An 18,005-nucleotide genomic window follows, 5' to 3' on the forward strand; every position below is an offset into this window, starting at 1 on the left:
CACTTGCTTACTCTCATAAAATTCAATTTATTTATTTATTTATTTATTTATTTTAAAAATATATTTTTATTGATTTCAGAGAGGAAAGGAAAGGGAGAGAGATAGAAACATCAATGATGAGAGAGAATCATTTTGATCAGCTGCCTCCTGCATGCTCCACACTGGGGATTGAGCCCACAATCTGGGCATGTGCCCTGATCCGGAATCGAACTGTGACCTCCTGTTCCAACTACTGAGCCATGCCAGCCAGGCAAGATTCAATTTTAAATAAATCACTTGGCTTTTATTCTGATAGAAATTGAGATAGTCAGAATGTTGAATCCTAATACTATCTAAGAAAATCCAGCAAATAACCAATTTCTAAAACAACTGAGAACATCAGAAAGCAAAGTATTGAAAACAGAAATTTTCTTTTGCTAAACTCTTTCAAAATCTTTTTTTTTTTTTAATCCTCAGCCAAGAATATGTTTAGAGAGGTAGAGGGGGGAAAGAGAGAAAGAACAATGATGTGAAAGAGAAACATCAATCAATTACCTCCCGTATGTGCCCTGATCAGCTATTTGAATCCACAACTAGGAATGTGCCAACTGGAAATCAAACCCACAACCTCTTGGCTTATAGGACGATGTTCCAACCAACTGAGCCACCCGGCCAGGGCTCCTCCAAAATCTTTTTAACAAGCCAATCCAGAATTGGCTGAAAGAAGAATTGCATACTGTTTGGGTTTCAAACCATGCTACGACGGTGTAATAAACCTTACTACCAAGAACAAAAGGAAGACAAAATCTTCAGACATTCTAGTCATTTAGTTAATGTTGTATGCAAGATTACAAAAATGAAAACTAGTGGAAACAAAATGGACTCATTTAAGTTTCTTTATATTATAACCAATCTCCCAAACTGAAACCAAATGAAATAAATTCATTTAAATACCAATAAATGTTTCATTGCTAAAAATTAAATCAGAGGAATTTCACATCATGTTATCACCAATGACTTCACAGAAGTGAACATATGGCCCATAAACACATTTATATCTACATGAATGTATGCAATTACATATATGTTTATATATAGAAATGCACACATGTACAGACATTAATGGAAGCAAAAAAGTTTTTAAACCTTAGTCTTCAAGGGAAACTGCAATAAACCTTTAAAAATGTACAAAGGTTGGACCATTTGCAAGGGTCCTTTGTGGACATTTCTACAGGTTTACTCTTGTCGAGGGCATCACTGCTGCAATTTTCCAAGGGGCTACATAGCTTGGACAAAGGAGCCTATCTTCAGAAGAACTGGTACTGAACTCTTCAAGTAGTCTGACCAAAGAAATTTCATAAACAATACAAAGCAAATAATATATGCAAAATTATTTTATTTTCATTGCCAAAAACACAGATAAGATTCAACAACTGTATGAGATTATTTAAAACTGTATACCAGCTACCAAACAAAAACAAGAAAAAGACAAAATATATTTTAAGTATTATTTTTAAAATATTCACCATACTTTGACAATCTGTATTAAGTTTTGAAAATTGGCCTGTTTGAGAATGTAACTTAAAATTAATATTTCAAAATAATAAAAAGAAGAAATAAAGTGCTATTTATCTGTTTATTTCTATTACAAATTATCATTGAAAAGTTACTAAACTGGCTCTGGTTTTGCTTAAGATCAAACAAATTTTGCAACCATTTCCCCAAAGTTTCAGTGTCGCCTAACAGAAGCTGTATTTGAAAAGTGATTATATATTTCAGAGTTCCTTTCACAGTTCTTTCTTAAATCTGGAAAAAGGAAAGTTTGGGGAATAAAATTCATGCATATTCACATATGTAGATCTTCCTAGGTCAAGGTCCCTTGTTTGCTCAGCTGCAAATGAACCAGGGGCTGGTTCAAAGCACAACTGTAACCCTGCCTAATATATTTTGAGGCTTTCAGCACATAAGCCAGCCTAACACTGCGTTATATAGTTGGGGTGCAAGCCCTGCTGGTACATAAGTTGTCCCTCCTCACTCTGCTGCTTACCATAAGTAAGATCATCTGACCCCGGATTCCATCTGCAGTGTTTCTATTAATCCACTCCCAGATGCTTATAAGCTACCAGGTAAACAGTCATGGGAACTCAACTGCAAACAGGATACTACTCAACCCCCTACACCTTGTTTATCTGTTTTCCTTTGCTATATATCTCCACTTTAAAACTCCATGAAACAGCGGCTCTCTCTTGTTCATCACCATGTTTCCAGCACAGAGCAGTCACAAAATAAACATTTAATGAATGAATTGGGGATAAAAATGTGAATAAGACAATACTCCTTTATCAAGTTTACAATTTAGCAAAGAACATAACATAATAAATGCCAGATTATAATTTGACCTACTTTGTGTTTTTAATTCCATTCCATAATGTACAGTATATTCAGTACCTGCTAGAATGAGGTTAAACAGACTACTTACAGGAGGCCAACAAACCCTCATGAACACTAAATATTTATTTCCTAAGTGAATACTATTTGCAGTTTGGCATAAATTTCAGCAAATGATGCACACAACCTCTAGTGGTGTGTTTTTATCAATGGCAATTGAAATATTTCTGCACTAATGTTAACTCACACCTAGAAAACTTAAAACTATTTAGTCCACGGTGCTATAAAACTATAAATTGACAGAAAAAGTATCTATTTATTTGCTCAACATTCAGAGTATTTTTACTAACAAATAACAGTATAACAGCAGGTAGCAGACATTCTACTAGATGTTTCTCCAAAATACTCAGGTTTGGGGCATGCGTGGGGAGGGGTGTGGAATGGGAATGGGGGGATGAGGACAAATATGTGATACCTTAATCAATAAAGAAATTTAAACAAACAAACAAACAAAAATACTCAGGTTTTCTGTCACCTGGCAATTTATTCAACACCATCTCCAAAAGATTCCCAAGCCTTTTCCCATCCCGTTTAAATGTAAAACAATTTGGTTTACCATACTGATAAGTATAAATGAGTAGATGCATGCAAAATCACTGCTCTTAAATGGATAAATTATAGAAATTCATTAAAAGATTTAGAAAATATTTTGGCCGCATATGTAAGATAAGAATTAAATAATATTGTTGGCATTTAGTGGGTAGAATAAAAGATACAAATCAGATTCTGATTAAAATAAATAAAAAAGAGCCCACTGGCATGGTTCAGTGGTTGAGCGTCAACCTATGAACCAGGAGGTCACAGTTTGATTCCCGGTCAGGGCATATGTCAGGGTTGCAGGCTCAATCCCCAGTGTGGGGTGTGCAGGAGGTAGCCGATTGATGATTCTCTCTCATCATTGATGTTTCTATCTCTCTCCCTCTCCCTTCCTCTCTGAAATCAATAAAAATATATTTATAAATAAATAAATAAATAAATAAATAAATAAATAATAAAGCATTATTGATGTAGAAGCTACTGATACCTTAACCAATTGATGCCTAAAAAATACCAAAATTATGCCCTGACCCGGTGGCTCAGTTGGTTGGAGCCACCAACCCAATATGCCAAGGTTGTGGGTTTGATCCCCGTAAGGGCACATACAAGAATCAATCAGTGAATGCATAAATGTTCCAAACTGTTCACAAATATCTTGATTAGAGACAAATGAAAAAACTGATGTTTCTCTCTCTCAATTCCTCTCTCTCTAAAATCAATAAATTTAAAAAAATACCAAAATTAGAAGAGACGTAAGACTAGTGACTTTGAGAAAGTGACATTACCATCACTCAGTCCTATCTCCTTTCCAAGCAACTTAATGTCCACCAAAATAAAAATGACACTGGGATATGCTTCCCTATGTTGTCCACAAGTAATAAATCACATTTTCCTGTCTGTATCTTAAATAGGCAAGAAGGACCTCCAGGAAGAGGGATTCTACATTTAGAATAAATGAAGAAAGTAAAATTTCTTAACATGGTTTACAATGAGATGACTTAAAAGCTCTTGAGCTTCCTCTGTAGTATGCATTGACAAGTTCACTTAAGTTTTTCGCTAAATTCATTATTTATAAGGTAGCTATGATTTTAATGCATATCTGGGAAGAAAATTCTAGAACCTACTCTGTCTCAATATTGTGATTATCATACATAGAACACTGCCAGTTCTGCAGAATAAATGCTAATGACCCAATTAATAATAGCAGGTTGAGAGAGAACCAAGATGGCGGCATAAGTAAATGCCTATACTCGCCGCCCCCAAAACCACATCAAAATTACAACTAAAATACAGAACAACCATCATTCCAAACCTCCTGAAAGCTGGCTGAATGGAAGCCCTACAATTAGAGAAGTAAAGAAGAAAGCACATCGTGACTGGTATGAGGAACAGAGCCTCGGAACAGGCTGGTCTGACACCCATGTGTGCCATTTTTTTAATTGGGAGGGAGATCGTCCCTGAGGAGGCTGGAAAGCAAGGAGTCCCAGCCCCGCACCAGACCCTTTGCCCAGGGTTCCAGAGCTGGGAGGAGAAGTCTACGGGCTGTAAAAACCAGTGGATTGTGGCTGAGAAACATGAAGAACACCCAGCTGTTCCTTTTAAAGGGCTGGCGCACAAACTTACTCAGACTGGATACCTCTGAGTTCCAGCACCAGGAGGCTCTGGGGGACCCAGACACATACGAGGAGCAACTGGATTAACTGGCATCAGGGCAGAAACTCGGGGGTGGCTTTCTTGCAGACAGGGATGCTCGCAGGGGTCACTGTTCCTGTGCTCCCCGCGCCCCCACCCCCACCCCTTGCAGGGCTGACTGGCAGCCATAGCTAAGTCTCAATCAGCCTGAAGCACACTGTTTGCTCCACCTGAGGATTCCCTGAGACCCTGCCCCATCCAATTTGCAGCCCTGCCCAAGCTGTTTGCAGCAGCTTTTCCATATGAATGGCCTGTCCTGGCTCAGGCTTCAGACTTTGCTAAAATCAATCAAACAAGCTGCAGCTGGTGACAGCATGCACCAAACCTATCAATAAAAGACCTAAGACCAGGCACTAGTACCAGCCTGTCTTGCTTCAAGCTGCGCCTCACCTCCTAAAAAGCAGCTCTCCCACTGTAGTCACATATGGTCCTCACAGACAACTGGCCTGGAGGCTAATCCTCCCAGAGACGCCAACAGCAGACAAGGCTCAACTACAAGTCTGTGCACACAGACCACACAGGGGGGCACCTAGAGTGCCCAACTCAGGTGACTGGGAGGCTGAGCAACTAGGCCCTACAGGACACCTACTATACAAAGCCACTCTACCAATTCCAGGAGACATAGTAGCTCTACCTAATACATAGAAACAGACACAGGGAAGCTGCCAAAATGCAGAGACAAAGAAACGTCACAAATGAAAGAAATAGAAGCAAGCAAACTACTGGATACAGAGTTCAAAACCATAGTTATAAGGTTACTCAAGGATCTTTATGAAACTTTCAGGGATCTTAGTGAGAATGTCAAAGACATGAAAAAGGTCCAGTCAGAAATTAAGCATACACTAAATGACATAACAATTTACAGAGATTCAATGGTAGAGAAGATTCCAAGAATCAAATCAACAGACCTAGTTAGTGCTACCAAAGACACTAGGCCCAAATGCCCTACTTCCCAGTGTAGCTCAGGCCTACCAGCCTACCCAGGCAAAACGGGAGACAAGATAGTGAGGAGCATGGAAATCCATTCTTTATCCACCTTAAGAGTAAAGAAGAATTTACTCGAATGCATATCTGAGAACTACAAGCAGAACTAGATATTAATACTGCTGCTTGGGGAATCTGCTATCGTTAACATATAAATAGTATTTCTAACATAATTGAAAAAGCTGTTAATGATGTTCTAGTGAAAGAAATTCTTAACTAATCTACAAAAAATCTACATAGCACAAAAATTCAATCCATCACTATTACTAAATTCTAAATTATAAGGTCAGGATTCATATGGTTTTTATCTGTATCTGGTTACTTAAGGTCCTGATTTTATTGTACCTAAGCACCATTTTTCCTTTTTGCTAGTTCCTGGTGGTCTAGTGCAGTGGTCAGCAAACTCATTAGTCAACAGAGCCAAATATCAACAGTACAACAATTGAAATTTCTTTTGAGAGCCAAATTTTTTAAACTTAAACTTCTTCTAACGCCACTTCTTCAAAATAGACTCGCCCAGGCTGTGGTATTTTGTGGAAGAGCCACACTCAAGGGGCCAAAGAGCCGCATGTGGCTCGCAAGCCGCAGTTTGCCGACCACGTGTCTAGTAGAGTCAGCACTTTCACTTGTTGTACCCAAGTATGACTTTAGACTTGCTCCAAAAAATTTTTGTGAAACTATTTTTACATTTTATTGAGATTATTTTAAGCTTTATACTGGTCTCCGAATAATAAGCTGTCCTGCACATGCATTGAAAACCCTATAAAAATAATCTATCAGGTGTTGAAATTGGCAATGGGAAAACAGATCAGATGTTAAAATAGTTATACACTTAAAATATAAAGGAATGTATTTTCAGTTTTGTTTTGCTTTGAAACTACAACTGACAAGAAAAACCAGATACCTCATCAGTAAGATGCCATAAAGCATCAAATAAAATTTTTAGAAATTTGCTGCTGTATATAAATTGTAAGCTAATTCTTACATACTCTAAGTTAATTGTGAGACAAATTGAAAGTTTGTTGAAAATTCCCAAATAAAAAATAAAGGTTTTGCAAGCATTCTATTTTCTTAAAACTCACTTGGTGAAACCATCCCTATAATCAATTATCTCAAAAAGCATTTAATTGGGGCTTATCTATAACGTAACCTTTTAATTGCTACAAAATCAGGAGGTATAAAAACTTTTCTATACAAACAATCCAATACAACCCAGTGAAATCTTGGGAATGTAAGAGATATGAAAGACAGGTACCTCGTAGTTTGAGAGAAAATCTAGTAATTCTGATTGAGATGGGATGTACAGAAGTGGTTTCATCACCCGGCGGACAAACTTCTCAATGTAAACAGCACTCATGGGGCCTTTGTATTCGATTGGTCCAAAACTAGTACCAAAAAAAATAAAAAATAAAAATAATACACCATGCATTAAACCTGTAATGTATAATTGAAATCATCAACAACATAAAATGAAAATGTCCTGCTTTAGGATCCTGACTGGTTCATAGTTAAGCAGTTCTTTGTCTCAGGAGGTGACTGGAGAGCCAATTAAGAAGCATTTATGTGAGGAAAGATACAGCAGCCATTACAAGCAATCTCTGAAAAACAAATTAATTCCCGCAATATTTCCTTAAAAAAACAAAATAGAAAGGCAACCTTGGAAACTGGCCAAAAGCTAAAGGATTCCAGGATCTGAACCACACAATTCAATGTAGAGGGGCAGGCTTTCCATTGAGCAGTTGGCCCTTGGCCTACTAAAAAGCAGTTACTAAATATCCCCAACGTAGCCATTTTGGCTCAGTGGATAGAGCATCGGCCTGCGGACTGAAAGGTCATGGGTTTGATTCAGGTCAAGGGCACATGCCTGGGTTGTGGACTCAATCCCCTGTGGGGGGTGTACAGGAAGCAGCCAATCAATGATCATTGATGTTTCTATCTATTCCTGAGATCAATAAAAATATCTATATATATAAAAGGCTAATATGCTAAGTGTCTGTCTGGGTAATGATGTTACATAACAATGCCCAGCTTCCTCTCCATATCAACTAATCTCCTTGCAGTTTCTTCAGCTCAGGAACACAACTTGCTTTATAGACAGGTGGAAACATTTCACACTGTAACCAAATGTCTGTGAAGTGTTTTCCCGTGCCTCATCTCATTTGATTCTCACAGAAGTCCTGGAGTAGGTAGAAAGGAGACTAGGTGGAATCCTATTTTCTTTTCATTAGCCAGAAAACGGAAATTTAGAAAGCTTAGAAACTTGACCCAACTGAAAAGAAGAAATGGTGGACCTTGAAAATGACTTCTGATTTTCTCACTGCACAGAATACAGTCAAACACTGCTGCAGTTAAATATTTTACCCTTTGTTCTCCCTGTGGGATCTACAATAATAATCTGCTTCATGTTGATATTTACTGCTGTGTTGCCGACAATTACCTGAAAGAGAAGTTGGGGTGCTTCACTGGGCTGGAAAAAGTTTAGCTAAATCAGAAAGCAGGTCTAGTTATAAGTTTATTCTATATATATAAAAGGCTAAATTGACTCATGCATGTGGTGATAGATACAAAGCTCTCGCTGGCGCCAATCGCACATGTGTGTTTCAATATGGCACTGTCGATCATGAATTTGGTTGACACTTCTATTATAGAGAAAGGACAAACAGCAATATTAAAATATTTCTTCTAATTAATTTCCTTTCAATGTGCACAAATTCAAGCACTGGGCCACTAATATTAAATAAAAAAAATAAAAAAAATATTCACATAGGCACTTACACAAAGGATCACTAATTGAACCTTAAACCTAGTTAAAGTTTTATTACAACAAAAAATTATGTGATGGATCAAGTCAGGGGCCTGTATAAATGATTTTCCATTCCAGTTGTATTAGGGGATGCATAAGAATTTGATTTGGTATTGCTAAGAATACTACTAACATTCAGTAAACCTCCTAATAAGCTGATCAGAATCCTCAAATGGCTTTCTTTGATATTGTGCAATACCAATAGATATTGCTCAAATATAAATGGATGGTATGTGGAGTGGGTAGGAAATAGAGTGACATTCAGCAACTCCATAAACATTCTTCTCTCTAAACAGAAATTGACGTTAAGCTTACTCTTAATAGCAAGCATAGATAGACAAGAGCACAGTAAAGAATTATATAAATGCTATGGTCATAATAATATAATATTTGATTATAGAAATTAACACACATATGTGATAAGATAAACACAATTCTTCAGTGTGCACTGCAGAATATGATGCAAAGAAATATTAGCATGAAAAAGTAAAAATAGCATTCTACATGCACAACTGGGAGACAGTTAAGAATTCCATAAGTCAAGACTTATTACAACTAACTTGTTAATTTTAATAATTAGTTTAAAAAATCACCACCAGCCCTAGCCATTTTGGCTCAACTGTGGACCAAAGGGTGCCGGGTTTGATTCCGGTCAAGGGCATGTAACTTGGTTGCAGGCTCCTCCCCAGCCTGGGCTCTTGTGGGGGCTCATGCAGGAGGCAACCAATTGATGTGTTTCTCTCACAACAATGTTTCTCTCTGTCTTTCCCTCTCCCTTCTGTTCTTTCTAAAAATCAGTGGAAAAATATCCTTGGGTGAGGATTAACAACAACAACAACAACAAAAATTAAAAATAAATAAATAAATAAAAATCACCACAATCAACAACCCCAGCAACCATCAACAATATTTAAAGGCCTGGCTGACGTGGCTCAGTGGTTGAGCATCGACCTATGAACCAGGAGATTACAGTTCAATACCCGGTCAGGGCACATGCCTGAATCACGGGCTCGATCCCCAGTGGGGGTGTGCAGAAGGCAGCGATCAGTGATTCTCTCTCATCATTGATGTTTCTATCTCTCTCTCCCTTCCTCTCCAAAATCAATCAAAATATATTTTTAAAAAACAATTTTTAGCCCTAACCAGTTTGGCTTAGTGGATGGAGCGTCGGCCTGCGGACTGAGGGGTCCCAGGTTCGATTCCAGTCAAGGGCATGTGCCTTGGTTGTGGGCACATCCCTGGTGGGGGCTGTGCAGGAGACAGCTGATTGATGTTTCTCTCTCATCAATGTTTCTAACTCTCTATCCCTCTCCCATCCTCTCTGTAAGAAATCAATAAAATATATATATTAAAAAAAATAATTTTTAAAGGAAGAAATAAAAAATCATCTGATAACTTATTTTATTCAGCAAAAAGGAGGCAACCAATCTGGAAACCTCATCTATTCAAGCAAACAGGCTCTGCTGAATTTTACAGGGTCCCAGTACTTGTAATGAGAAAAACCCAGAATGCAGGATGGGGGACATGTTTTAGCAACATGCTATAGTCATTGCTGTAGGACAAGCTGACCTAGGGCTGCTAAACTTTATATAGTGTTTTGAGAAACTACTGCCTCAGAGCCTTTATAACTAGTATTAATACAAGCCAAAAAAAGTGGAATCTGTGCTCCCTTCGGCAACACATATACTTTAAAAAAAGTGGAATCTACTTTCACAAAACAGAAAAATCTATTAATTTCTTTAAGCAGCTACAACTAGGTAAGTCATTATACAAACAGAAACAACACACACAACAGTCTATCCAGTGATGAGACAGATTCAAGGTTCACATTTGCAAGCACATTAACCAAAAAAATCTCAAGACTACCAAATACTCACAAGAGAGTTTAGTTAAAGGAACACATCCATTCATATGTGTTTCATGTAAAATAGAGAACTTGAAGATTCTTAAATAGATATGAAAAGGCTACCTTTCAGATATTTCTGTGCCTTAGCACTTTCTTCTGTTTTTGAGACATTGGGAATGACTTAAGTAAAAATTTAACAGATAAAGATGAGGGGCAAACACTTCAAGATGAGTACTAACCTCAAATTCCTCATCTATATAATGAGAGGAGTAGACTAGATTTTTCTAAAGTTCCTTCCATGCCTTTTCAATCTTTCTATAAAACTAAGAAAACAAACAGCGTAAGACAACATTGCACACTCCACATAAACCAAAAGGACATTTTGTACTCTATTCAAGGGAATTCTTCTAATTTTAATGTCATATCATGTTAAGTCCACCTCTGGGCAACTGGCTTGGTTACATGTAGTTGCAAGTCTTTTACTCCCTGCTAGGCATCTGTGTCCTATTTCCTATTTCCAAGAAAAGAAATGCAGGAACCTTCATGAGGCAAGCTCATTATCCCTTTGACAGAGCACAGAGTTTTAGAACCTTCAAGCATAGCACCTTATACTTACCTTAAACAAAAAATGGAGCCCTAGCTCAAGCATGTCAAACTCAAAGGCTAACATAGGCCAAATAAACAAGGTTTAAGTTTATATGGGCCGCAAAAAAACAAAAGCTTCAATTTTCATAGAAACGTAGGTTTATTTTGATAGAGACATGCTGAATACAAAGGGCTGAAATAAATGAGTAATTGTTAACATAAAATAATAGAACATTTTAATAAAAATTAATATTTTTCTTGAACATTAACTTACCAGACACTGAATAACGACACAATAAGCGTAACGCAAAAAACCTATTTTTCTTGTTCTTCAAAAGCAAAATATTTCCTGTTGCGCACACCAAACAAGTCAGTACAAGACAACTGACGTGGCAATTGGCTGCTAAAATATTCGCTGCTAGTATTAGTGGAAAGAAATTGTGCGCCTGCGCATAAGGTGTGTGATTATAGTAATCAGTCACTATCGAACATTGTAGTTCGTTATTAATAATTATGTATAACAGAATATTGTAAAAATTAAGTTACGACACTTTAGTTAAAACATTTCTTACATACCGTTACATTGGCTGGGCTGCAAACATATTCGTTGCCAGCCGCATGCGAACCACGGGTTTGCCCTAGCTGGTTTGGCTTAGTGGATAGAGCATTGGCCTGAGGACTGAAGGGTCCCCAGGTTCGATCACGGTCAAGGGCACATGCCCGGGTTGCGGGCTCGATCCCCAGTGTGGGGCTTGCAGGAGGCAGCCAATTAATGATTCTCTCTCATCATTGATGCTTCTATCTTTCCCTCTCTCTTCCTCTCTGAAATCCATAAAAATATATTTTTTAAAAAGAAGGAAATATGAGAAAGTTCCTCTGAGAAAGTATTCATATATCTAGAGGAAAATGTGAGGTTGAAGGTGGGGTAGGAAAGTATGTTTTTGCCCAAATAGTATTTACTAGCTCCTGAGAAGCAAAATTATGTGCACACAACATTTTATGTTAAAGTCATGGAGGTGTAATAGAATGTGACAGATAATCCACAAATGGTAATTTGTTGATGTTTGTTATAAATCCCCATTGATTAAGGTCCAAGAAGTTTGGAGGGAGGGAAAAAATAAAATCTTAAAATAAAAATAAAATCTTACTAATCACATCTTCTTACCCATTTTACCTTCATTAACAAACTTTAAGACAACTACATTGAACAAAGTCCAAATCCCATCTCATGTCTCCAAAATCCTTTAAGTCAAATTTTAGACATTACTTAACACCCATAGCAATGGCCAGGCAGTACTCCAAAATCAAGCACCAATATTTTTCTGCAGCAAAATGAATAAACTGGCACCTTAAGTGAAATAAAGCCTACAGACAGCCTCTTATCACTTTAGGCCAGATGAATGTATTTGGGGACAAAATTTAGGTTTCCAGAGCTCTTTGGACTTCAGAATTATGGATATAGAATTATGGACTTGTACTTTTCTTCCCAGTTGAAAAGATGGGAAGATACCCTCTTGATTATTCTATCCTGCCAAGTAACAGGATAAAGACTTTTATTTATTTTTATACCACAAAACACTTTTAGAATATTTGAAATGTACAGCCACACAATGGAGTAACTGTTACTATTAAAAACAATGCGTATACGTAATGACATGAAAAGTAAGAAAAACCAGTTTAGTCCATCTTTGTGGCTCAGTGGTTGAGTGTGAACCAGAAGGTCACGGTTCGATTCCCAGTTAGGGCAAATGCCTGGGTTCCAGGTTCAATCACCAGTAGAGGGCGTAAAGGAGGCAGCCAATCAATGATTCTCTCTCATATTTGCTATTTCTATCTCTCTCCCACTCTCCCTTACTCTCTGAAATCAATAAAAAATATATTGAAAAAGAAAAAAGTTTAGGAAAGAATATTACTACAGGGTAATGTTTATTTTTAAAGGATAGGATATATATATATATAGGAGAATATAAATCAAAACACATGATGATTACGTATGGCTGATAAAATAATCCAGATCCTTTTGTCTATTTATTTTTGCTTATATGTATTTTCTTAATCTAATATTTTAAATGGAAAAAAAATCACTTCAAAATTGATAAACTTAGTTGGAATTAGAAACATTACTTAAAATGTCTTACCTCCGATGATACAGATATATTACAGGAAAATAAAAGAAATGCTTCTTTTTTCTGCATCTCCCCTGGTTCCACCAACAGTTAATTGCCACAAACAACACCTGCAGAGCCAAAAAAGGTTTCAAATGACTATGAATAACAACTGAAAAACTACAAAGACTTAAAAGATAAACTTGTAGATATGGAACTATTCCTCTCTGAAACAGAAAGTGTAAAAAAAATTGTTTCAAGAGTTCAAAGAAGGTCATCACTGACTGCTACAATAAAAAAGAAAGACTCTAATCTATAGTGTCTAGCTAGGACTGAATATTTTGGAGTCTGGCCCAAGAGGAAAATGATTTCCTTTGAATTCTAAAGTGAATGAGCATCAGAGCTTTTTCTAAGCATGATTAACAAGAAAACTTAGTAGAAAGATATGTCTTTTGATAGTCAAACTGAATATCTGAAAATGAAAAAAATATACAAATCAAACATCACAAATTTCAAGACCATTTCAAATGATTACATTAAAAACTAATAAAAATAACAGATGATTAAAGCTATTTTCTAAAATATAGTACTGAATAGCAAAAATATAGATTAAGTACATATTTATAGATGGATGCTGAAGTACTTAAGAAGTGTCCCTATGTTTGCAATTTACTTTAAAATGTACCAGAAATAAGATGGATTAATAGTTAAATTGGAGCAAAGTTTTTCAAATTTGGCAGAATTGAAATTTTGGGATTAAACTGTTGTGAGGCTTTTTTCTTTGTTATGTTTGTTTTTGTTGTGGGGGCTGCTCTACAAACATAGGGTGGTGTAGAGTATTTAGCAGTCTCTTACCCACTAGATGCCACTAGTGTTCCCCTCTCAAGTACCAAAAAACCTCTCTTTACATCACCAAAGGCCCCCTGGGGGGGGGGGGGGCTGCCACTAGTTGAGAACCACTGATTAGAGGGATAAGATGGATAAATACATAATAAAATGTTAACAGTGGAATTTAAGTGGTAAGTATATAGAAAATTTCTTCACCTCGGCTATATGTTATAATTAGCACTGAAAAAATATGAAGACTATAAACAGTCACTTTTAGATGCCTTATACTTATTAGATAGCAATATTGCTCAAACTTAGTGGAAACTCTTTACAGCTCCTTTTGGAGTCTATTTATAAGAAAGAAAAGCAAAAATATCTTTACTTAAGGGTGACATCTCATTTTTTTACCCAAAAATAAGGCAGAATCTACCATGGTTCCTCATTTTACTAAGCAATGTGGCTCAAAATATTTTTGCTCGTTTCTGAAAATAAACCTGCTCCTTTTTCCTACTGAGAACTTGGAAAGCAATTAGGAAAATTTTTTGGGAAAAGAAGCAGTGCCGGTCAGTTGTTTATGGCAATATGACCTCAATCATTTGTCCTGTGATCTTTAACAAACTGTTGTGCCCTCTAAGTCTGAGATCTTGCCTCAGAAGAACAGGAACACCAGCATCAGCTTACAGAGCTGTTGTGAGGAACAGCATAGGGCCAGGCACTCCCAAATACTATTCCTATGTAATCACTCTAAAGGGCATATTGCTTAAGTTGACAATCCTATATAATAAAGCCTAATATGCAAACTGTCCCCTCAGGAGTTTGACCGCTCACTATGATGTGCGCTGACCACCAGGGGGCGGCGCGAAACATGGTGGGCATCAGTGAAGCAGCGCTGGCAGCGGGAGAAGTGCTGCTGGCCCCTGTGGGCCCCAATGCTTTGCTGGTATTACCGCAGCAGCATGGTGGAGCAGGTGAGTGGGTGCTGCCAGGCCAAGGTGGGTGCAAGCAGGGGCCCGATCACCATGCAGACTATGACCAGCAGTGGGGAGTGGGGCCACCGCCTGGCTCCCAGGTGCTGAGGAAGCCAGGCGGGGGGCGATCGCTCACCCTGCAGGCGGGATGGTGGAGCAGGTGAGGGGGCAGCACCAGGCCACGGTGGGGTGCCAGGCAGGGCTGTGGGGCTGCGAGGCTGGGGGCGCAAGCTGGGGCCCAACCCCCACAGGCCACCCCGAGGGACCCCACCCGTGCACAAATTCATGCACTGGGCCTCTAGTAAAATAATAAGTGATTGATACTCTAATATATATTCTCCACTTGTACTCTAAATTCAGAAAATTTGGGGAATGACTGGCAAAGTGGTGATTTCCTTCATGCTAATATACTACTTGCCTCCCAGTGCTCCATTACAGTTCCTGTTTCCTCCCTGGAAGTATCTGCCAGTTTGGTTACCATTTGCTATTTAAAAGGGGGAGAGGGTATAAAGGAAAGACAGGAATAGATCAAATCTATTGACCCACAGTTGGAACACAAAATCATATCCCACCCCAAAGAATCAGTGTTGAGGGAATGAAGAGTTATATTTAAACAGTAATTGGTACTCCATTCGGGGATATATAGTGGTTTAAAATGCTTTACTAGGCTGAGTAGGAAGCCTAGTCACCTTTTAAAACATTGTTTCGAAGAATATCCAACTGAGAGATCCAAATTAACTTCTGGAACTCAGCTGCCTGCTTAAGTAACGTCAGATCAGTAGGTCCCAACAGCAGCCTCTTAGAAGTCTGTGCATGCTTTTTAGTGAATTGCAATGACTAAGGAAAGGAGGGAGGGAGCAGTGGAGTCAGGAAGGCTACAAGGCATGTGGTGGGGATGGGCAGGGGCTGTGGTAGATATCCTGCAATGCTCAAAATTGCTCTGCAAGGGAAGATTCATCCCAGAGCAGTTTTAAATGCCCTGCCCAACACTGATGTTGAGGAAAACCCATTTGTTATTATTAGAGCCCAGAACCTAATTCCATTTTACATGTAAAACCAAAACATGGTTTTTGTATACACTGAATTTCTCAGGAAGGCAACTTCTGTGTCAACTGAGGGCAAAAAGTACTTTGTTTGGTTTAGAACTTTACCAAGAGCTGTCCATTGTTTAGAAAAATCAAAATCACCAAGTGCAATGCCCCCATGGTATCTAAGTCAAACACGTACCTTTATCAATCTACATTTGTAACTGTTCCATCCATAGTAACTCTACATAAAGGTACAAGGACCTATTTTGTCCAAGCAGTTACAAACTGAAACACATATGATTTAATTATACATGACTTTGCTCCCTTCTACCTTTAAGTTTAAATAGTGCATTAGATTAACTATTTGAAATTTTATGTGTAGGAAGGTTTTATCTATGAATTCCTTTTCAAGGCATAAAAAGGAATAAATATAAAATACTTGTTTTATAAAAAGCAACTGGGATCCATCTGGTTGAAAACCACTGTCACAGATAACTCATTTGCCTATATATCCCTCTTATCTACCATAAAGGTTGCATTCATTCATTAAATATCTGTTAAATACAGTTCTGGTCCAAGAACGGATATTTAAAAGGTCAGACAGCTACACTGTAGTCATGATGAATAAATTTATCCTAAATAAAATACTTAACTAGCAAATATCGAAGAGATAATCAACTAGGACTTTCAGTTCCCCACCTACTTCAGCACAAAAACTAAATAGCATGGCACCCGGGAATGAGCACTAGCTTAGTCACAGGATGCAGAATCTGTTCCCCCTCCTGCTGCTAACCGATTAGGATCATCACAATCAGAAATATTTTGTTTCTTTATAGAAGGCTTTAGAATGTTAAAAGTGCTCCGGTCTTCACCTTGGCAAAATCAGCCAGTTGGTAAGATGTCTCTATAGGGACAATCTGCTCTGCAACAGGACTGACAGTCATTTGATTCTTAGGCCAAATGTCAGCATTACCTGGTCTGAAAGCTGACTCGCTGCTTGGTCAACTTCTGCCCTGGCAGCGATGGACTGTCCACACCATGGAGCATAGAAGAACAGCAGCACCACCTCTGAGTCCTGGCGAAGATACTCTGCGTAGTCCAGCTGACCCTGGAAGAGGTCAAGAACCAGAGACCTCGAGGAGAAAAAGCTGACAGGTGGCTTTGCTGGTATTATCACATCTTTTGCTCGACTAAAAAAGAGTAAACACAAACAAGATCACTAAGTTTATTTTCTTCCAACAACAGCTTCATGTGGAAGGAGAATGAAACTTAAAGTAATATTCTGCGATAAGGCAGTATGTGGCTGAGAAAATGAAGACATGAAACATATGCTGGAAATTATTCTATAATATTGTCTCCCCATGTGTGAAGTGGGAGGGCAGTGGAGAGCAGAGAAGAATGTCTTTGAGTAAACCACATTTTTGCCTCCACACCCAAGATTCACCTCATCTCTCTGCAATCTTGTTCTCCACAGGAGCCACTGATCTCCAGGACTTCAGAGCCACCAGGTAAGCTTGCTCAGAATTAAGGAGAGGGAGCACAAGTGGCTACTGCTAATAAGATTTCTATAGGAAATGCTTACAATCAACTCAACTTTGAGAAAACTTAAAAGTGTATTAGCTGGAGTTGGCCTGCACTTATCCAGGGCATTCAGGCAAAAACAATAACCCAAAAGAAGGCAGAAAAGGATCAAGAAAGAGACAAAAACCAGAAGGTACAAATGGAAAACAAATAGCCAGAAGGTAGACTTAAACCCAACCATATCAACAATTATATTAAATATAAAAGGACTAAATCATCCAATTAAGAGGAAAAGATTGCCAGACTGGATAATGAAGCAAGATCCAATAATATGCTATCTAAAAGAGACACATTTTAAATATCAAGACATAGATAGGCTGAAGGTATAAGGATGGGGGAAAAAATAGTCCATCTAAATAGTAAGCATAAGAAAGCTGGAGTAACTCACTAGGTGAAAGGATAAACAAATGGGGGTATAATCTTACAATTAAATGTTACTAGGCAATAAAAAAATAACTGATATGTACTATATATAACTGCATGAGTCTCAAAATAATGATAACGAATGAAAGAAGTCAGACACTAAAGAACACATACATGCTAGGCAAAAGTAAGTTTACAGTTGTGACTACATCACTTTATTCTTATATTATTATTTATTATTATACTAGAGGCCCAGTA

General features: G+C 37.9%; 1 protein-coding gene across 1 annotated transcript in view; it reads right to left on the bottom strand.

Moving 5' to 3' along the window:
* Nucleotides 1–18,005, bottom strand: part of TXNDC11 (thioredoxin domain containing 11) — a gene marked incomplete at both ends in the record, with an annotated part of 66,074 nt that overhangs the window by 38,536 nt on the left and 9,533 nt on the right. Inside the window, 3 exons of the mRNA XM_079791620.1 lie at nt 6,896–7,025; nt 13,013–13,110; nt 16,777–16,993. Of these exons, the coding sequence (XP_079647746.1) occupies nt 6,896–7,025; nt 13,013–13,110; nt 16,777–16,993 (445 nt within the window). The remainder of the gene's footprint in view (nt 1–6,895; nt 7,026–13,012; nt 13,111–16,776; nt 16,994–18,005) is intronic.

The sequence above is a fragment of the Cnephaeus nilssonii genome, assembly GCF_951640355.1.
Source record: "Cnephaeus nilssonii genome assembly, chromosome: 2".
Lineage (NCBI taxonomy): Eukaryota > Metazoa > Chordata > Mammalia > Chiroptera > Vespertilionidae > Cnephaeus > Cnephaeus nilssonii.